Raw genomic sequence first — 20943 nt, forward strand, 5'->3', positions numbered from 1 at the left:
GGGGCTTGAACTCTGGGCTTGGGTGCTGTCTCTCAGCTCTTCAGCTCAAGGCGGGCACTCTACCACTTGAGCCACAGCGCCACTTCCGGTTTTCAAGTGGTTTATTGGAGATAAGAGTCTCATGGACTTTCTTGCCTGGGCTGGCTTTGAACCGTGATCCTCAGAACTCAGCCTCCTGAGTAGCTAGGATTATAGGCATGAGCCATCAGCACCCAGCTTGCTCTTTCTTTCCTACACTATTTTGTATGATACTAATTAGAAATTAAGATAACAAAAATCTCAAGGGAAATAGTATTTTGGCACACCAGAACTGCAACGGCGCTCATACAGTCCAAGTTCACCGCAAGCCCAAAGGCAGAGCAACAAACAGAACCCCAGCACGCGCAACAGAAACTTCCGGTGTCTTTATAAACAATTCTAAGGTGGGAAGAAGAAAGGAAGAACATGAAAGGGGCATTCTGAATACACTTAATGTTTGTTCTCAACAGAAAAAACTGTTCATAATCTGTCACAAATGTAAAAAAGCTGGGCACTGGGGGCTCACATCTGAAGTCCTAGCTACTCAGGAGGCTGAGATCTGAGGAAGACAGTTCAAAGCCAGCCTGGGCAGGGAAGACCATGAGACTCTTATCTCCAATTAACCACCCAGACAGCCAGAAGTAGAAGTGTGGCTCAAGTAGTACAGCACTAGCCTCGAGTGAAAAAAGCTAGGGGACCACACCCGGGTCCTGAGTTCAAGCCCAGTACAGGTTCACACAAAAGAAGAATCACCATTGGTCAGACCAGAACATCGACACAGCCTATAATCCTGAAAAAGAAGGGTGTATCCCCACAGTGGTACCCACACAGCACAGCACAGCACAGCACAGGTTCCGTCGCTCGAACTGGAGTCAGGTAGGAGAGATAAGAAATGGTCCCCTAAAGACAGGTGGGGCCTAAGCTGACAGACAGGCTGGGTACCTAAGACCTGCTGCGTCCTGTGCTCCAGGAAGCCTGGGGTGAGCAGCCCTGAGCCGGGCGCGGCAGGCGGGAGGCCGAGAGCAGAGGAAGGGGACAGGCGGAAGCCGAGTCAAAGTGGCAGGGACACGAGGGAGCCGAGGCAGGACACAGGCCACGGAGCCGGTGGCGTGTGGAAGTCACACAGGTGTCACACAGCGGCCAGGACTTCCGGCGCAGGGTGAAGTCCGTCCACGCACAGCCACAGCCACGCAGACACAAGACCTCCACAAATCCGCTGGCAGGGAAGCCTGAATTCACACGAAAACCCCAACTCAAAGAAGCAGGCCTCCGGTGAGGACCAAGTAGACGGGCAACATCACAGACATATAGAACTTGGCACCCAACAGAACAGGCCTTCCTGCCAAACACCACCCAGCAATCTAAAGCGGTCGTGTTCCACGTGAGCCACGAGGAGACTGAAGAGCCAAGGTCAGAGCCATTACTGTCACCAACTCACATACCACTCCTGACCACGGTGCACCCACACAACCGGGGCTCGGGAAAACCCACTGCCCTGAATAATGATGCACTCGGCCAGATAACCCAGGCCAAAGAGGAAATACAGATGGAAAATACCAACGAGTCAGAAAAGAAATGAGGACACAGCATTCAACACCTAAGCGAGAGCTGAGCACCAGTGGCTCACGCATGTAATTCTAGCTACTCAGGAGGCTGAGATCTGAGGATCACGGTTCAACACCAGCCCAGGCAGGAAACTCCATGAGACTCTTATCTCCAATAAACCACTCAGAAAACCAGAAGTGGCGCAGTGGCTCAAGTGGCAGAGTGCTTGCCTTGAGCTGAAGGGCTGAGGGACAGTGCCCAGGCTGAGTTCAGGCCCCATGACCGACAAAAACAAAAAACAAAAAAACACCTAAGGGGGTACAGCTAACCAAAGCTGCATGCTGAGGAAAATGCGTAGCTCAGAAGCAGGACTGGAGCCACATTCCAGACAGGATGATGGCTGTGGGGCTGGGCCGACCTCAGCCTCCACCTGCTTCACGATCTGTCGTAACAACCAAACTCATCCCAGACGTCACCGTCCCCCGCTAACGGCAGGCACCCTGGGGTAGGCAGGCGGACACTGCCTTCAACCTTCCTGTGCATGGTTGAGCAGCCAAAATAAGCGTAACTCAAGAACCTATCAGGGCTGGGAAGGTGGCTCCGTGGTAGTTTGCCAAGTACACATGAAGCCCTGAGTTTGATTCCTCACCACGTACACGGAAAAAGCTGGAAGTGGTGCTGTGGCTCAAGTGGTAGAGCACTAGCCTTGAGCAAAACCAGTTTAGGGGCAGGGCCCAGGCCCTGAGTTCAAGCCCCACGACTGGCAAAAAAAAAAAAGACAAATGTACAAATTTATTAGGAAGCAGAATCCTATCCATATAACCTTAAGCTATATAGATTGAAAACACCAACTATTCTTTTTATTTATTGAAAAACTAAAACATGTACAAACTTTAGTTAGGTATGATCAATAGAGAAGAAAGAGAGAAAAAGAGAGAGTGGGAGGGAGGAAGGGAAGGAGGGAGGGAAGAAGGAAGAAAGGAAGGAAGGGAGGGAGGGAGGATCATAGGAATAGAGAATTAAAAAGTACAGAGAATGTTGACCATAACTTTAGGCCACTATATCGGAATGTGCAACATAAACAATTTGCTAGAAGAAATAACCAAAAGATGTAAAATGAGGCCAAAATGTGGCAGATAACATCATGGAAGAACTTAAAATCTTCATCACATATCCCTTTTGGAAACAAGGCCTTGCCTACAATCCTTTCAGGCAGAAGCAAGAAGATCACAAGTTTGAGGCCAGCCAGAGCTATAGAGTGAAACTGTTTCAAAATAGAGGGGAGGAAAGAAAGTGGAGCATGCTAGGCAAGCACTCTGCCTTCCAGCTTTAACCCAGCACGAATGCATGTGATTTTTAAACTCATCTGTTCATAGAAGAACATGGCTAATTTCCCAAGGATTTTGCTAAACCAAAACATGGTAGCACACAGACAAAAATGAGAAGCTGTCAACAAGTCTTGCTCACGGAAGCAGACCCAAGGAAACAACTTATGTTCGGCCTGAGCTACATCAGGAAAGGCAGCAATTCATAGTATAATACACCAATTTAAAGTGGAATACTATACAGCCCTAGGTAACTTACCATGGACCCATAGAGAAAGAATTTTCATAGTCTACACCAGGAATTTGGCAAACTACGGTGCAAGGACTCCTGTCTTTATAAATAAAGTTTTATTGGAAGTAACACCAACCCACTTGCTCCAATATGGTCTACGGCTAGCTGCAACCTAGTGGCAGAAGCCGCAGAGCTGGGCAGAATCCAGACATTACATTTTACTGTGTGTACTATGATGAAAACCTACATATACTCATATAATCCTTCTGGGTGCCAGTGGCTCGTGTCTGTGATCTTGGTTTAAGCCAGTCTAGGCAAAAATTATGTGATACCCCATCTTACTCAATAGAAACTCGGGTGTGGTAACATGTGTCTGCCATCCCAGATACAGAGAAGTATAAATAGGAGGCTCACTCTGTAGGTTGGTCCCAGCAAAAAGACCCTATTTGAAAAATAACAGAAGCAAAAAGACTGAGGGCATGGCTCAAATGGTAACACACAGGCCTAGCAAGCACAAGGCCCTGAGCTATAAGCCAAAAAAAAAAAAAAGGAGGCAGGGAAGGAAAGAACCTAAATTCCCAACGATGCGAGACTGGTAAAATAAGCGCTCTGTCTAACATAGACTGTAAAAGAACACGTCTGTGGGACTGTGGGTGAGACAGGCAGTAACTGAACTGTGCGTGGACACTCGTGTTTGCACAAGCATGCCCACATGGGTACGGGGAGCTCAGACAGCATGGAAAGCGGTCATTTCCTTTTATTTATTTTTGGCTGGGTACTGCAGATGGAAAATAGGGCTTGTACGTGCTCATCATGCATCTGCCACTGGGATACAGTATTTTTTAAGGTATTTTCCAGGGTGAATATGCCTTATTTATATAAAAATAAATGAGTCAGCTGGGTGCTGGTGGCTCATGCCTGTTATCCTAGCTACTCAAGAGGTGGAGATCTGTGGATCTCAGTTCAAAAGCCAGCCCAGGCAGGAAATCCATGAGACTCTTATCTCCAATTAACCATCAAAAAGCCAAAAGTGGAGCTGTGACTCAAGTGATAGAGCACTAGCCTTGAGCAAAAAAGCTCAGGGACAGCGCTCAGACCCTGAGTTCAGGCCCCAGGCCTGGCACGTGTGCACTCACTCACACACGTACGCACGCGCACACATGCAGTGACTAAGATGGACACTCATGCTTCATCATGGTTTCCAGCCCTGCGGCCAGCCTGGGGACCGACCGTGGGGGGATACTTACTCACGATCTGTCCAGCCGGCAGCACCTGCTCCCCGGTAGTGTTGAGGGAGAATGTGGGCACAGCTGAGCAGAAGAGACACCCTATCAGCCAGGGCTGTTGGGCCACTGTCGGCCCCGCCCCTGGTGCCCTGCCCCACGGGGCTCCCCAGCCGTGGGCAGTGGACTGGCCTCCCCCATCCCCGGCTCCGTGCGGCCCTCACGGTAGCAGTGCGGGAAGCCGGCGAAGCCCTCGGCGCACTCGTGGCACTGCGCCCCTGTGTAGTTTGGCCGGCAGTAGCAGCGGCCCGTCAGGTCTTCGCACGTGCCATCCGTGAAGTCTGACTCACAGCTGCAGCCTGGGGAGAGGAGGCGGCGGCTGGGGACACTAGTTCTCGGAGGGCCAGGGGGCGAGGCCTCCAGGGGGCAGGCGAGACCCTGGGTCCCCGGAGCCCTCTCCTGAGCCACCCAGGCGCCCACCCCACCGGGCCACTCACGGCGGCAGGCGTGGGGAGAGTCGAGCGGGTGGTCTGGCGCACGGTAGAAGCCGGGCAGGCAGCGCTCGCAGTTGATGCCGGTGGTGTGATGCTGGGGGCAGGGGCTGCTGAGTCCAGGCCAGCCCGGGCCTGTGCCTGTGCCCACCCCCATCCCCCCCCCCCCGGCCACACACGCAGTGTACCTGGCAGTTGATGCACACGCCCCCACCCTGGTACACACTGTCCTGGTTCTGGCTGGCGTTGCGCCGGTCCACTTCGGGGTCGTAGTAGCAGTCATGGGCGTGGCCGTGGCAGTTACAGGCTGGGGAGAATCCGCAGTCAGCCGCCCTTCCCAGCACCGAGCCCCAGGGCCCGGCCCTCCTGAGAGCCCAGGGCGCCCAGAGCGCCCACAGGTGGGTGGGGCACTCACGCTGGCACTCGTTGGCACTGTCGGTGGTGGCCGGCTTCCACCGCTGCTGGTTGAAGCCGGGGCAGCAGCGGTCACAGGAGCCCCCGCATGTGTTGTGCTGGCATGCGCACTGCAGCCTGTGGGGGGCACGGTAGGGCTGGGGTCCGCCCGGGGCAGAGGGCCAGCGCCAAGGCCAGGACTTCAGTCCTGCCTCGAAGGAGCCTGTAGTCTGTGCCACTCTAACAGCCAGCTCCTACTCAGACCTCCCTCCCTCTGCCCTGGGGGTTCTGAACAACACAAGGGCCGGGGACGGGGGGAGGGGGGAGATGGTGGAGGGAAGAGGGTCACAGTGACACGGTGCAGGTGCTCCTGGAGGCCGGGGCGCATGCTGCAGGCGGGGGGGGGACCCCGGCAATCAGGTGACCTGGCCATCCTTCCCACCACAGCCAGCACCCAGCCAGCTCCCAGGGAAGACACGTCTGTCCCCTCTGAGGTCAGGACCCCACTGGGCAGGCAACCCCTTGGCAGGACAGGGCCAGCTGAGGAGGCTCACCCAGCACCACCTCTCTGCCTGGCTGTGCAGAACGGGAAACTGAGACCCACACCCAACTCGACCATCTCCATCCCTCTGGGTGAAGACAGGCAGGACTTACCTGAAGGGGTCGGAGGGGTCTTTAGCATCACAGACGTCTGCATGGCCGTGGCAGACGCAGCGGCCACCGATGCTGATGTCCTTGATGCTGTAATAGTACTGTGCCCGTGGCCCATGAGTGCGGGGTGGGGGTGGGGGTCACTCCATCCCCCCCCCAACCTGGCCTCAGCCTTGGCTGGGGGCTTCTGCAGAGAGCCAGCTCCTCCTCCCTCCCCCGGGCCTAGGCCCCCGAGCTCACCCGGCGGGTGACGGTGGGGTCCCGCAGAGCCTTGCCCATGAGGTGGCCCAGCAGCGTGTTGGTGCGCAGGAAGCGCAGCCGGATATTGGTGGCTTTGGTGAAGTCTCGAAGCAGGGGTGAGTAGGAGAAGTTCATGGCCCCCGGGCGTCCATTCACCAGGGACACCACAATCTGCGGACAGCGTGACCGGTGAGGCTGGGCGTGGCCACCCCGCCCACGCCGCCATCAGACGGCCGGCCCTGCCCCGTGCCCACCTCGCCGTTCTCCAGGGGTACTATGCGCGAGTACTCGGTGGTGCAGATGACGTCGTCGTCCTGCGTGATCCGCTCCAGAGTGTGAGGCCCAAACCGCTCCAGACAGTCCCTTTTGGAGGCTACAGAGAACGATGGGAAGGTGAGCACCGGGGCCAGCCGGACACAGGGATCCCAGCACCAGGCACAGGGCCGGGTCTCGCCTGGCAGCCCATCGACCCATGTTCCACTGGCTGGGGGACTTGTGGAAGACAGAGGGAAGTCTGGCTGATGGCGGAGTCTGTCCTGCTGGGTCAGGGAGGTGGGAGACCTATGCAGAACTAACTAGCTCATACCCGATGGCTGGCCCTCTCCCTGGAAAATGCCGGAACAAGTTCCCCATGGCCCTTTCCGGGGCACCATCCCCTATTCTTGGCTGAGGAGTTTTGAGGGTCATGTGACCAAGCTGTGTAACTGAAGCATTTGCATGCTGCCAATATGGCCGGCCAGGGACACTGCTGCTAGCCTCACATAGACGGCTGAGCGGGCAGGAAGTGGGCTCAGAGCCGCCCAAGCAGCTCCATCGCCATGGGGGCAGCCCAAGCTGAAGCCTCCACCAGGAGACGGCCCGGAGCGGCACCGACTGTGGCTGACATCAGAACGAAACCAGCAAACTCTGCCTTCGGGGACCCACATCCATGGTCCTGGCCCTGTGGAGGTTGGCACCGGGCAGGGCTTGGTGTCTGGGGCCTCGGAAAAGTGTGGCGATGGCAATCCAGCCCGTTCCAGGAACACCCCAGACCCCGTGGCCCCGGGACACTCACAGGCAAAGAACTGCCACGGCTGATAGGTGTGGCCGAAGTCTGTGGACCGCTCCAGCACCCAGAGGTCTGGCCGAGGAGAGTTGGCAAACTTGATGAGCACATAGGCGACATGGAAAACCTGCAGGGAGGGGGGTGTGGCAAGGGCGTCAGGGTGCCTCGGCCCCTTCCGCCCCCTGCCCTCTTAGGTGTGGTGCAGAGGACCCCCAACTCCACCAGGGAACCCATCTCTCCTGGGGAACAACAGAAACCAGCCCTTGCTGAAAGGTTCCCTCCTGATCCTGGGTGTACCTGGATGCAGGACCTAGACCCCCCAGCCTCCTCCCCAGCCCCTCCTCAGGGGCCTCGGGGCCATCTTGGTCCGTTGGACTCAGGCCTGGTGGGGGGTGGTCAGGGCACGCTAGGCGGGCACACAGGAACCTGGCTGCAGGCCTGGGCAGTAGGCCTGGGCAAGGGGGAGATGGAGACACATCCCAGGCTCCCGGCCAGGATTGAGGGCTGGACAAGCCCAGCTCCCAAGCCAGCCTGGCCTCCTGCGGGGATGGAGCCTCACCGGGTCGCCACCCCAGGACCTTCCACCTTTATGTTGACCAGCTCTTTGAGGCCTCTGGGGAACCACACAGCACAGAGCAAGGCTCACCAGCCAGGCCTCAGCACACGGAGCGGGGGCTCACCAGAATGCTGAGGCCCGCCCTCGGTCTGGCCCTCCCTGCTTTCTCCCTTGCAGGGTAGGTGTTGTCCACGCTGAGGCTGAGGAGGGCTTGTCTTCCTGGCCACCCTGCACCCTAAAGCTTCCTGGAGCCCAGCCCATCCACACAGCCGCCACGGGACGTCTCAGACACATTCTCCAGGAAGTCCTTCCTGAGTTTAGCTTATCTATCCCCCTTTCTCAGGAAACCCCCAGCTGTCTTCCCTCCACACACCGTGCTGCCTTCCCCTCACCAGCCCCGCCCCCCACCACCCATGGTCTTTCAGCCGAGATTCCTCCACTCAGTCTCACCAGTACATACTCAGTGGTGACCCTCCGGGCCCAGGGCTGGATGTGCACACGAAGCGTGTGGGCCCAAGATCAGGACGAAGAGGGCAGTTTGTTGGGGTCACCATAGGGGAGAGCAAGGCCCTGGTGTGAAGTAGACTTGGGGTGGAGGGAGCGGTCTGATCCTCCGAGGAGCTTGGCCTGGCCTGGGACAGCTCCCTGGGACAGCACTTGCCCAGCCTGTACACCCTTGGTTCAATTCCCAGAACTGAAGCTGTGGGGCCAGGCCTCACCCGTCAGCAGCAAGCCCTTCAGCCACCCACTGCCACCTGCACGCTGAGGCTCTCCCACCCCGGCTCTACCTGGGGCCCAGCACCTACCCCAGGCCCAGCTCCTACCCCGGGGCCCAGCTCTTACCCCGGGCCCAGCTCCTATCTCAGGCTCAGCTCCCACTTAGTGGCACAAGGAGACTGTGATTTCCACATCCTGCCCAGTCCTAGACCTCCATGGGCTGTTACCCACACCCCCAAGTCTGGCTGAGTGCAGCCAAGAGGCACGGACCCATCCTGGAACCTGCTGCTCTGGGATTTCTCACCACAGCAGGTGCCAGTAAGCAGGCTACCACCCTGAAGCCTAAGGCTCCCTAGGCCCCCAGGGGCCGCACGGAGCCCAGTCGCCTTGCCCCAAGTGGCCTGAGCCAGCCTGGGACCCACATGGAAGCTTCTTCAGCTCCAGCTTGAGGAGGTACAGCTGAAGGATGCCAGTGCAGGGGAGGCCCAGGGACCCCGACATGGCCCGGCTGCTGCCCCTGCCAGAAGCCTGGTAGCATAGGCACCATGGGCTGGAGCCAAGCCCGGCCTCCCTGGGTGGGGGCCAGGCCTATTTATCGCTGCCAACTGAGGTCATCCACCGCTTCCCCATGGGGGGGTGAAGGGGAGGGCTCCGTCCCTGTGCCCAGCCCCGCCCCTCGCCTGGAGCTCTGCGGAGGCTGCGGCGCTAGCTGATCGTCCTGGGCCAGAGTGGGGTCTGCGGAGGAGCAGAGGCAGGAGGGAGCACTCGGGCATGCAGACGTGACTCCGGCTGCCCTGGCCGCCCCGCCTTCCCCGAGCAGAGCCCGGGGCTGTTTGCTTGCCCGCTACCCCGTCCCTCCCAGGTCCGCAGGCCCCACATTTTTCCCAGCTGAGAGCACTTTCACAAATATTGACTCCGAGATGCTGACGGCAGGGTACGGGGGCATGGAAACTTCCGTCCCTCAGCCTGGATGCACTCAGATCCCAGTCACCCATCCGTCCTTCCATCCATCCATCTGTCCGTCCATCCAAGCCTTTTCTGTCAGGTGGAGCCCAGGACAACTAACTGTCCTGAAGAATCTCCTGTTGGCACAGACTCTCGAGGGAGAGCCCCTGTCTGTCCCTCTCCACTCCCAGGGGTCCAGCAGCATCCTCGGTATGTGCAGGGAGGGGTGCGGACCTCGGCCCTCCCTGGCCACGGCCCCTCCCCGCCCGGCCTGCTCTACTCAGCCGCCAGCTTCGGCTGACCTTTCTGCTGCTGCATAGTTCCGTACAAAAGGGAAAAAAAATGTCTTTTAAAGCAAAAGCCAAACAAAAGCCGCGGTTATTTTTATACATCTGGCTATTTTGGGGCAGGCACGTCTCCAGAGCGGCAGCCGGGGCAGGCTCTTAGCCCCCATGCCCTCCCGCCCTGGCCCAGCCCGACCTCCGAGGGCCAAGGCTCCCAAAAGAGGGCTCTGCCCTGCCACCCTGCCCATCAGGGAGTTGGCAAGGGCCCCAGCGGCCAGGCCAAGACAGGAGCGAAGGGCAGCACCCTCTCAGATCTCAGGGCCGCGAGAACCAGCGGCACAGCCCTCCGAGGACATAAAGAGTGGGAAGAGACCGTCACCACGGGGTAGCCGCGAGGAGAGCGGCACTTGTCCCGCTGGCTGGCAAGCAGAAGACGGCAGCCGCCTGACAGATGCTACAGAGGGTGCTCCGGGCGCCCCACACCTGGGCGTTGAGAGGCCAGAGAGAGCAGTGAGCAGAGCCGGGCTGGCATCGTCATCGCGGTGAGGCTGAGGGAGGGCGGCTGGCCCTGGGGGTGAGGTGGGTGGCGAGCCCGCCGGCTGCCCTGCAGGCTGCGGCCGGGCGTCACAGGGGACCTGCGGGAAGGGGTTCCCTTCGGCACCCACAGACCCAGGCTACACACAGGTGGCTGCACATGTCCTGGAGCTGTCCCCGCGGTGTGACTCAGCCCGCGGCCGATGACTCAGCCCTGACCCCGCAGGAAGGAGGCTCTGTACCAATTCCTGGGCCCGGCCAGGGTCTCGGGCCCTGGAAGCAGGAAGCCCCTCCCAGCCCGGGGCGTGAGGGCTATCTGGCCACTGCCCCGACCGCTCCCTCCAGATCTTGGGGACTTACGGCCTCTGTGTCCTGCCTGCTAGCTTGGCCTCGGAGGCCCTGAGTGGGCCCTGGGCCAGCTGCCAGAACTTGCCAGCCCTCTCAGATGCCCTCCTGCCTGGCAGACCCCACTTGGGAACCTGCTAACCCCACAGCAGGAGCCAGGGTGGCCGGGCCAGTGCAGGACACTCAGAGCCCAACTGGGGAACTCGCCTCCCTTTGACTCATCAGACCTAAAACACGGGGACCCGCCCCAGAGAGAAAGCATGCCACCCAGCGAGCCTACTGCCCAGAAACAGAAATGAGAACACGGGGCGCACTGAGCCCACGAGCCCCTGACCTGTGGGGGTTCCCAGCAGGATGGGGGCAGAAGGGCCTGCTGGGGGACAGGACCTCACTAGCCTGAGGCAGAGCACGAGCCCAGTGGGAGGGAAAAGCCGGGGGAGAGCAAGGAAGAGGTGACCCTGTTCAGAAGAAATGAGCTCACAAGCTGACTCAAATAGCTGTGACCCGTCCGTGCCTCACCTTTATAACAACGGCTACAACCACAGAACCAAGGGGGCCTGTGCAGAGACAGGGCTGGGCTAGGGTGGACCAGATGGCCTGCTGGAGCCACAGGAAGTCAAGTTTATCCCCAGGGGACCCCACGGCTGAAACCCAAACAGTTTAGTCTCCACTGAGAGGTACGGCGAGAGGTCACCAGGCCGACGTGCTGGGGTTTGTTTAAAAGCTCAGAAAACAGGAAGCCTTAGGGGGTCCCCAGGACCGGGGGGTCGGGGAGTTCTGGCGGGCAGCAGAAGCAAGAGTGATCGAGGGACAAGGGTGCCACAGACAGATGCGTGTGGCCTAGAACATAAAAGGCTGGGCTGGGAGGAACAGCTGCCTGACTCTGGCAGTCCCTCGCTGGGCCCTCCACCAAACAAGGACAGGAAGAGAGAGAGAGGGTGGGCAGAGGGAGGGGGTGGGCAGAGGGAGGGGGCGGGCAGAGGGAGGGGGCGGGCAGAGGGAGGGGGTGGGCAGAAGGGGGGGTGGGCAGAGGGAGGGGGTGGGCAGAGGGAGAGGGTGGGCAGAAGGGGGGGTGGGCAGAGGGGGGGTGGGCAGAGGGAGGGGGTGGGCAGAGGGAGGGGGTGGGCAGAGGGAGGGGGTGGGCAGAGGGAGGGGGCGGGCAGAGGGAGGGGGTGGGCAGAGGGAGGGTGGGCAGAGGGAGGGGGCGGGCAGAGGGAGGGGGCGGGCAGAGGGAGGGGGCGGGCAGAGGGAGGGGGTGGGCAGAGGGAGGGGGTGGGCAGAGGGAGAGGGTGGGCAGAGGGAGAGGGTGGGCAGAAGGGGGGGTAGGCAGAGGGGGGGTGGGCAGAGGGAGGGGGCGGGCAGAGGGAGGGGGCGGGCAGAGGGAGGGGGCGGGCAGAGGGAGAGGGTGGGCAGAAGGGGGGGTAGGCAGAGGGGGGGTGGGCAGAGGGAGGGGGCGGGCAGAGGGAGGGGGCGGGCAGAGGGAGGGGGCGGGCAGAGGGAGGGGGTGGGCAGAGGGAGGGGGTGGGCAGAGGGAGAGGGTGGGCAGAAGGGGGGGTAGGCAGAGGGGGGGTGGGCAGAGGGAGGGGGCGGGCAGAGGGAGGGGGCGGGCAGAGGGAGGGGGCGGGCAGAGGGAGGGGGCGGGCAGAGGGAGGGGGCGGGCAGAGGGAGGGGGTGGGCAGAGGGAGGGGGTGGGCAGAGGGAGAGGGTGGGTAGAAGGGGGGTGGGCAGAGGGAGGGGGTGGGCAGAGGGAGAGGGTGGGCAGAAGGGGGGTGGGCAGAGGGAGGGGGGGTGGGCAGAGGGAGGGGGCGGGCAGAGGGAGGGGGCGGGCAGAGGGAGGTGCTGCCTCACGCTTGGCCTGGGGACCTGCCCACAGGACCCCCCAACACCACCCCACGCACAGGGAACACAGCTCGAGGAGCTGGTGGGCCCAGCCCTGCACCTGACCAGCACGGACCAGCAGCGAGCTCTGCATCTGAGGCCTGCCCACAGCTGCACTTCCTGCCACTTCCCTGGACAACGCGCTGATCCTCTCAGGACGCTGGCCACCTGGACAAGTGCCCAGCTGGGCCCAGGGAGTCGTGCCAGTGGCTTCAGCCTGGTAACCACCTGGCCAGAAGGCCTGACCGGGAGCCCAGCCCGGCCTGTCCGAGAGCAGGCAGGACAGGGCAGGTCTGCAGGGCACAGCCGGACTGCCATGCGCCTGCCGTGCCCCCAGGCAGGACTTCTGTTTCCCTCTTACAGAGGAGAAAAGAGCCCAGAGCCCAGACACCTGGCCATAGCCATCCTCAGCATCAACTTCAGATATCAGCAGAGGGCTCTGGTCAGGACCCTGGTGCTGTCCCTGTCAGAACCCCTGCCTCAGTTTCCCCCAGTGCCCGCGGAGGACTGCAGTAGGTCCTCCAGAGTACTACTTCTATCTGGTGAGGAACAGGACACACACACACACACACACACACACACACACACACACACACACACAGTGTGATGCTACTCAACACACACACACACACACATACACACACACGCAGTGTGATGCTACTCAACACATACATACATACACAGTGTGATGCTACTCAACACACACACACACACACACATACACCTGTGCGATGCTACCCCCTACTCCAGACCCCCGCTCATGGCTGCCCATACTCCCAGGGCTCAGGCCTCTTACCAGGGTGCTTCCTGCTGCTGGGAGCCCAGCATGGCCAGAGCCATCCCAATTCATCCTCAGGACCCGGGCACACCGGACTGGTAGGGTGGGCCCGGGCTCTGTGGCAGAGCCTGAGTGGCGAAGACGGGCCTGCTCCCGGAGCACAGGGTCTGCAGGGACTCTGGGCAGGGGCAGCAGGGGCCAGCCACCTGATAACCGCCCCACAGCTTGGGAAGGACATGAGAGATTCACAGAGCTCCTACCTTCAGGCCTGAGTCAAGTGGGAACGCAGGTAACTGTCCCTTTGTTTACTGGGGACCTTCTTCCACAGGAAGCGCCCTCTTCCGAGGCGGTACCAAGCCCCAGGCCCAGGACCCCCCAGGCACCTTGCCCAGATGTCACAGGGACCTGATCTCCACTGCCCGGTCCAGTTCAGGCCCCACCCACCCGAGCGTGGGATGCCGGCAGGCAGGCAGCCCACCGCACCCTCCCTGGGCCTGCAGGACGCAGGAAGCTCCCCAGAGCTGGTGCCAGCGGCCCCACCCCCTTTCCAGGGCATCCGCTCCAACCCCAGAACAAAGGCGCTAGCTGAGGCGCTTCCTGAAGGAACCTCAGCCCAGAGCCGGCTCCTCCAAGGAGCTGCCGGATGCCCTAGCACAGAACCCAGGAAGAACCCCATGGTGCAGCGTGAATCCACACACCTGTCACCAGCCCGGAGCATGCGGTGCTGAAGTGACTCCTGCCCCACACCAAGGCTTGGCTGGTGGCAGGAGCCCCGTGGACATACCTGCACAGTCAGGAGAGTGTGGATGAGGGGAAGGAGGGAGGAAGGCAGGGAGCGGAGGGGGAGGGGACAGAGGGCTAGTGCGCTAGAAGGGGCTCCCTTCCCTATGTCATTTCATAGTCAGTGAAGCTGCCCCTTAAGGGAGGAACAAGAGGTCCACAAAAGGAGACCTTCTCCCAGCCCCAGACAAACGAAAGGCAGATGGACTTCAGGCCCATTCACAGATGTAGAGCCCAAGGGATGGCCCGGTCCAGGCTGGATCAGCAAACAGCCACACTCCCTTGGCCTGGGCACCCTGGGTTGCCATAGAAACAGGGCCCTCTGCGGCTGGGAAGGTGGCTCAGTGGTAGAGCGTTTGCCTTGCATGCCTGAGGCCCTGGGTTCGATTCCTCAGCACCACATAAGCAAAAAGAAAAAAGCCGGAAGTGGCGCTGTGGCTCAAGTGGTAGAGCGCTAGCCTTGAGCTGAAGAGCTGAGGGACAGCGCCCAGGCCCAGAGTTCAGGCCCCACAACTGGACCCAAAAAAAAAAAAAAAAGAAAGAAACAGGGCCCTCAGTGCCGCTGTCTCCCCTACCCACCTACCCGGCAGGTGGGTCCCTGGGGGGAGGTACAGGAAAGACAAGTCCCAACAAGAGCTCACATACAGCTGGGCGCCGGTGGCTCACGCCTGTCATCCTAGCTACTCAGGAGGCTGAGATCTGGGGATCTCGGTTCAAAGCCAGCCCCGGGCAGGAAAGTCCATGAGACTCTTAATCTCCAATGAACCACCAGAAAACGGGAAGTGGTACTGTGACTCAAAGTGGTTAGAGCACTCACCTTGAGCAAAAGAGCTCAGGGCCAGGCCTTGAGTTCAAGCCCATGACCACAAAAAGAGTTCACCTACATACCCCATTAGAGATGCCCAACTGCTGTGCCAGTTTCACAGGTCAGGTGGAAACCAATGAGATGAAGACAAATGGAATAAGCTCCACCCAGACCTGGGTCAGCTCAGAACTGAGGACGGGGAGCAAGAAGGGGGGGAGGGTCTTCCTCATTGCCCCCCTCCTGCCTCACCCTGACTGCTGGGAGAACCCATTCCCCCTTAGGAATTCCAGGTCATTTACTGGGCCATCTGCCTGTCCAGAGCCAGACTCACAGGCTGCCGGAAGTAGACGGCCAGTCCTAGGGACCGTTCTTCTAACCAGCTCCAAGAGATACCCCCCCCCACCACCCGGATGGTAGCAGGGCAACAGGCTCAGAGAGCAGAGATCCTGAGTCACACGCCTCAGCAGAGCAGGCCAGGAGTGTGGGCTCTCAGGGAGAAAGATCTGGTGATCAACCCTGAAACCTCCCCCTCCAGGCGGTGGCCTCCCCTCCAGTCCCAGGGAGTAACAGCAGAGCCAGCCCGTTCCCACGGCACACGGCACCAAACCACAACACACCAAACCGCAACACACCGGGACCGGCAGAAGGCCTGCTTGGGTGTGGGAAGCGTCACCGGGTGAGACCCAGCTACGTGAGTGGTGGTGTGACGTCAGCGGCCCCAGACCCTTGTCACCATGGCAGGCTGCGGGGCTGGCCCTGGCCGCCACGGGCCCTGGGCTGCGGAGCAGGCTCCTCACCCCTCACCCCAAGGTGGCCGTGGAAGCACAGGTATCCCAGGAATGTCCTCCTCCTCCACATTCCTGAGCGCGCCCCTCCCACCCCCGCCAGGAATTCCTCTGAGTAAGCCCCAGGCGCCTCTGGGGGCACCAGGGGCTGTGTGGCAGGACTCCAGCCCTCCCTCCTTCCCTCCTTCCCTGCTGTAACCAGGGATGTGAAAGAGCACCCAGGAGGGGCTTGCGCAGGGGAGCAGTGCAGGCCAGGACGGGACCCTACCTGGCCCAGGTCCAGGGTGACGTTGACCTCATTGTACTCCAGGCCCCGGGACAGGGGAGGGCTCTGCCACCAGCGCTCGGTGCCGTCCACCGCGTTGCTCACAGGGTGCGCCTTGTTACTGTTGGCCGCAGTGCAGATGTCACAGTACTGGCCCTGCAGGGGGAGGGACAGTCAGGAGGCTAAAGAAGGGCTGGGCAGCGCCGTCCCTCTTGCCACCGTGCTGCCATGATTCCAGCCCGAAGGCCATCACGCCGGCCTCCGCACCCTCCACACATGCGGAGCACATGGAGCTCCAGAAGAGCAGGCGTGCCTGCTGGAGGAGGGCCAGGCCAGGGGCGCCTACCAGCGTGGGAAAGCTGGCTCCGGGATAGGGCGGGCCAGCAAGGCACCTTCAGCCACAGGCCGAGAAGGGCAGAGGGGCCCAGCCCCAGTGGCTCACATTGTAACCCTAGCTAATAAGGGGACTGAGCTCTGGGGATCTAGAATCGAAACCAGCCCGGGCAGGAAAGTCTATGAGGCTCTAAAGTCTAATCACCAAGAAGCTAGAAGTGGTAGAACAGCAGTCTTGAGATTGGGAATGTGACTTAGTGGCAGAGTGCTTGCCTAGCATGGATGAAGCCCTGGGTTCCATTCCTTAGAAGAACCCAGAAGTGGTGCTGTGGCTCAAGTGGTGGAGTACTAGCCTCAGGCAAAAGCAGCTCAAGGACAGCATCCAGGCCCTGAGTTCAAGCTCCAGGGGGGGCTGGGGGGTGGGGGTCAGATTCACTCCAGAGCCCATGCTGCCCACCAGTCCCAGGGCCTCCCATTAATCTCCAGAGGGAGATGAGGCTGTGGGCAGCATAGGCCCAGGTCCGAGTGGCAGTAGCAGGTGAGGCCTAGGCTCTCTGACTCCAATGCCTGAGCACCAGGAAGGTCTGGGCCAAGTCACGCAAGAGCCTCAGGGTCCCCATCAGCAGGGTGGAGATGGGGCAGCACCTGCCTGCCAGAAGCCCCAGCAGCTGCTCCTCACTGCCCAGCCACCTGCTGCGCCTGGCTCTGAGGTCCCCCCATGCTCCACGGGGTGCAGGCCTACTGTCTGCATGGGGGAGGGGCAGGGCCCTGGAGGCCTGCCCACCCCCCACAGGAAACCAAACCTGCTGTCCCTACAGAACAAAGGCAACCCCATAGGCTTGGCGCTGATTGGGGCCCCCAGAGGCCCAGTCTTGGCAAGGCTGGGCTGGGGCCAGAAGGTAGGTAGGAGTGTGGGAGCATCTCCTGTCCCCACTTTCTCAGGACACACATGGCTGGGATGCAAAAGGCAACCAGCCCCTGTGGTCCAGCCAGCCGTGCCCAGGCCTCCGTGCCCAGGTGGGGGGGAGGGAAGAGGGGAGGGTGGCCTGGAGTGAGGGTGGCCCCTGCCTGCTGGCTTTGAGGACCTTCCCCTTTACTGACCCTCAGCTCAGAGGTCTTAAATGTCATCTCCTCAGCAGGGCCTGGGGCTGGGACCACCAAAGATGCTGAGCTGGGGCCAGTCAGGGCCACCAGATTTATCTGGCTATCATTCGTTTCCCACCTCCCTCAGGGACCCCTCAGGCCTCTGAAGGAAGCAGGCCCACCCTTGCTCACCCCTCATGGCACCAGCCACCACAAAGAGAGGGCTGCATAGAAGCTAAGGCAAGGGCAGAGCTCAGTGGTGATCCTTAAACGGAAGCCCAAGGCCTCCTAGCCTCTAGAGAGGCAGGGCGAGGTCCAAGGTGCTCAGTGAGGGCAGCGCTCGTGGGGGCCAGCTGGGATGAGAGGGGTCAGGAAGGAGGTGGGCGGGCAGCATTTCCAGGGGAGGCTTGCTGCTGGCCAACACCCACCCAGGCAGAGGCTGGGCCCAACGCTGAGGGTGGAAAGCAGGCCTCCAGCCTTCCAGGAGCCCAAAGGAGCCTGTGCCAGCCAGCCCTGCCAGGCCCCGGCATCCTTCTGGAGTCAGGAAGACATGGAACTAGTCCCAGGAGGCCTGAGCAGCAACCCAGCTGAGCCCTGCGGCCACCATCCTCTCAGTTTCTGTGGACAGGGCTGGGAAATTAACTCTGACCACGTACCCCACCCCTCCCCCACCCGGAACAGAGCTAGGAAAAGGCCAGGGACTGATAATGACTTCCTCTTCCAATGAGTCACTGGCAAGGTTGGCCAGAGGCCAGCCCAAGCTCCTCTGATACCCACCTGAGACTAGCTGCCCTCCGCCTGGGCCAGGCTCACACCGGGGGTCCCAACCCCCTGCCCCATCCCCTAGGATGACTCCCAGCCACCTCTGGAGCTGCCGTGTGAAGCCAGTGTCCCCCATCTCCCACCCCCATCTCCCACTGCAGCAGGCTGTGGCTTCACAGCCTTGGTACCATCTGCGCCCATTCCCCAATCCTGCCACGGGCAGGTTCTGTGGGCCAGGCCCAGCCTCCAGGCCAATCAGAGGTGGGCTCTGAGACCCAGGTCACCCAGAAAGGGCCAGGTGGGGAAGCAGCTTGGCACAGGGATGCTTGGCTGGGTTAGATGAGTGCTGGTAGAAAAGGACCAGCTCAGCTTGCGGAAAGACGGAGGGTGGCGAGCAGTCACTGTGTGCTGGCTTTCCAGCCTCCTGAGCCGGGCTGGCAACCCCAGGTGAGGCAGGCATCAGTGTCCACCCCACAAACAAGACGAGAGGCTCAGACGGAAGCCACAGTGAGCGAGGACGCAGGGCTCTGAGCCCAGGTCACAGAGGCCAAGGCTCAGCCATCACGCTCTACAGAGGTAGCCCGTGTGACCAGGTAACACCAGGGCCTGTGAGGAGCGGAGGGCTGGTATGGGGCCCGGAAGTGGACCACAGCCTCACTAACGGGCCTCTGCAGGCAGCTCCGTGGCTCTCAGCCCAGCCCCGGATGCCGAGGGGACCCATGGCAGAAGGCCCCAGGGTCCGAGGCCGGTCTGAGCGGCTGCGGGAGGCTGGGGAAGCCCCAGCACCTTTCTAGGCCTCGGTTTCCCCTCTGAAGTGCAGGCTGGTGACTGGGATCCCGCAGGGCTGGGGCTCAGGTACTGCTGGGGAAAACCAACCTCGGCTCCTCCCTGCCCACCAGGAGGCACAAAGGTGGGCGGGCAGGTACGGAGGGGGCAGAGCGATCCCCGCGGGCTCCCCAGCCCTCCCCTCCCCCACAGCCCACTTCAGTGGCTCTGCAATGTCCCCAGACTCTGACCCAGAAGGTGGAGGCCGGCTCGAGAGGCGGCGGCTCAGGTTACCTCCCCGGGAGGGCCCCGGATTCTCCCGAGCGGGGCAGGAGGGAGAAGCTGCCTCGCTGCGCAGTCCCGAGCCCCTGAAGCGGACTCTGCCCCCGAGGCCGACCCCATCCCCAACCTAAGTCCAGAGACTGGTCGGGGGTCCACCGCCGCGACGCGGAAGCCCGAGGGCTCCCCGGTGAGCAGAGCCGCCCCCGGCCGTCCACACGTGCTCCCGCTCGGCTAAACCGCGCCGCCCGCCCTCCTCCACCCCGGGGTCCCCGGCGCAGCGGCGGGGAGCGCGCCCCGGCCGGGGGCGGGGCCAGGGCCCCGGCGCGCCGCGGAGCGCAGCAGGTCCCGGCCCGTCCCGGGAGGGCGGGCGCCGCCCCCGGCCAAGCCCCGCTTCGCCGCGAGCCGGGACTCGGGGCCGCACTCGCGGCCGGGTCACCGCCGCGGGCCGGGCCGGGCGTCCGGCGGGGACGCTTCGCCGGAGCCGCCGGCGGGACGCGCAGCTCCCTGCCGCGCTGGGGCGTCCGGGATGGGGCCCCGCGCGCCCGGGACGCGTCGCGGGGGCGCCGCCCCGCGCTCACCTGGATGGTCTGATTGGGGTCCCCGCCGGCCACGGGGCCCCCCACCAGCTTGCAGTAGAGATCCTCGGTGGGGCGCGGGGCGCCGCGCGCGCGGGCCTCCTCGCCGCAGGTCGCGGAGGCGGCGATGCGGGCGCCCTCCGCCAGGTTGAAGTAGGGCGGGTGCAGGCTGAAGCCGCCGCCCGCCGCGGCCCGCGCCCGCGCCGCGCCCAGCAGCGCCAGCGCCGCCAGCAGCCGCAGCGGCGCGGGGAGTCCGCGTCCCGCGCTCCGCCGCGCGCCGCACTTCGCCATCTTCCCGCAGCTCCGAGCGCCGGCACTGCGCGTCCCGCGGAGCCCGGCGGGACTGGAGCCCGGCGGCCGGCCCCGCTCGCCCCGCCCGCGGACGTCAGGCCCCGCCCCGGCCCGCCCGGGCGCCCGCGCCCCGCGCCCTGGGAGGGGGGCGGGGAGGGGCGGGGGTGGCGTTAACCCTTCCCGCCCCGGCGCGCCCGCCCTCGCCGCAGGGACACCTGCTGGCCCGGGGCCAAGCCGCGGGAACTCGGGTCCGCCCCGCTCCCCGGCCCGCGGCCCCGTCTCCGGGTCCTGGCGCCCGCCTGGCCCTCCGGGCCCTGCGGCTCTCCTCTTTGTCTCCCCAACTTCGGGCACCGCGCAGCCAGCCGCTCCTCCCCCCGGGCCCGGCCCGGCCGCCGTCCCCGGGTGGCCGCGGTGGGGGTCCGGATGGGGACCCCCCTACCCTCCCCGCCCCCGGGCGCCCTGCCCTGCTCCGGCCGGCCCCAGCGGGTCCCAGCTGGGCTCCGACCGGCTCTCCAGAAGGGCGAAGGGCCAGTAGAGCGGTCGCAGGTGCCCGCGAGAGCCGAGGACCAGGGATGCTCCCGGCGGCGCGGGTGGACACACCGGACCCGGGGCGGGAGGCCCGCGTGGCTGGGCACTGAGGGCTCCAACTGCCCGGCCAGGCCCGACCCGTGCTCCGAGCGACGCCCCTGCCCGGCCACTGGTGAGGAGCCCACAGCCCGGGGACGGGGACGGGGCCCAGCGCCGCGGCGCAGTGCCGGCCTCTGGGTGGCCGCGGCCTCGGCCACTGGGGCTCCTCCTCCCCTTGGGTTCCGGGGCCAGACTGGCCTCGAGGGGAGCCCTGGGCGGGGTGGGGCCACAGCTGCCGAGTTGGCAGCTCCCCCAGTCCCTGGGCCGGCCGGCCCAGCCATTGTCCCCAGTTGGTGGTAGGGTTCCCATCTCTCTGGCCGGGGCAGGGCGCGGCTGAGAGAGTTTATGAAGCGCGGGACCACAGTGGGTGCTGGTGGGGGCTCCAGGTGA

At 62.5% G+C, this 20943-nt stretch overlaps 1 protein-coding gene across 1 annotated transcript in view; it reads right to left on the reverse strand.

The window, feature by feature from the left end:
- The window catches only part of LOC138841328 (laminin subunit alpha-5-like), a 44838-nt gene extending 24912 nt beyond the window's left edge, over positions 1-19926 (reverse strand). The window contains exons 1-11 of the mRNA XM_070042012.1: positions 19639-19926; positions 15839-15991; positions 7173-7290; positions 6373-6491; positions 6119-6289; positions 5882-5979; positions 5250-5365; positions 5023-5141; positions 4841-4931; positions 4568-4702; positions 4368-4430 (exon numbers count right to left, since the gene is read on the reverse strand). Coding sequence (XP_069898113.1) covers positions 4368-4430; positions 4568-4702; positions 4841-4931; positions 5023-5141; positions 5250-5365; positions 5882-5979; positions 6119-6289; positions 6373-6491; positions 7173-7290; positions 15839-15991; positions 19639-19926 — 1471 coding nt within the window. The remainder of the gene's footprint in view (positions 1-4367; positions 4431-4567; positions 4703-4840; positions 4932-5022; positions 5142-5249; positions 5366-5881; positions 5980-6118; positions 6290-6372; positions 6492-7172; positions 7291-15838; positions 15992-19638) is intronic.
- Positions 19927-20943: the final 1017 nt, after the last annotated feature.

Source organism: Dipodomys merriami, unplaced genomic scaffold (assembly GCF_024711535.1).
Source record: "Dipodomys merriami isolate MVZ:Mamm:240054 unplaced genomic scaffold, mDipMer1.0.p SCAF_316, whole genome shotgun sequence".
Taxonomy (NCBI): Eukaryota; Metazoa; Chordata; class Mammalia; order Rodentia; family Heteromyidae; genus Dipodomys; species Dipodomys merriami.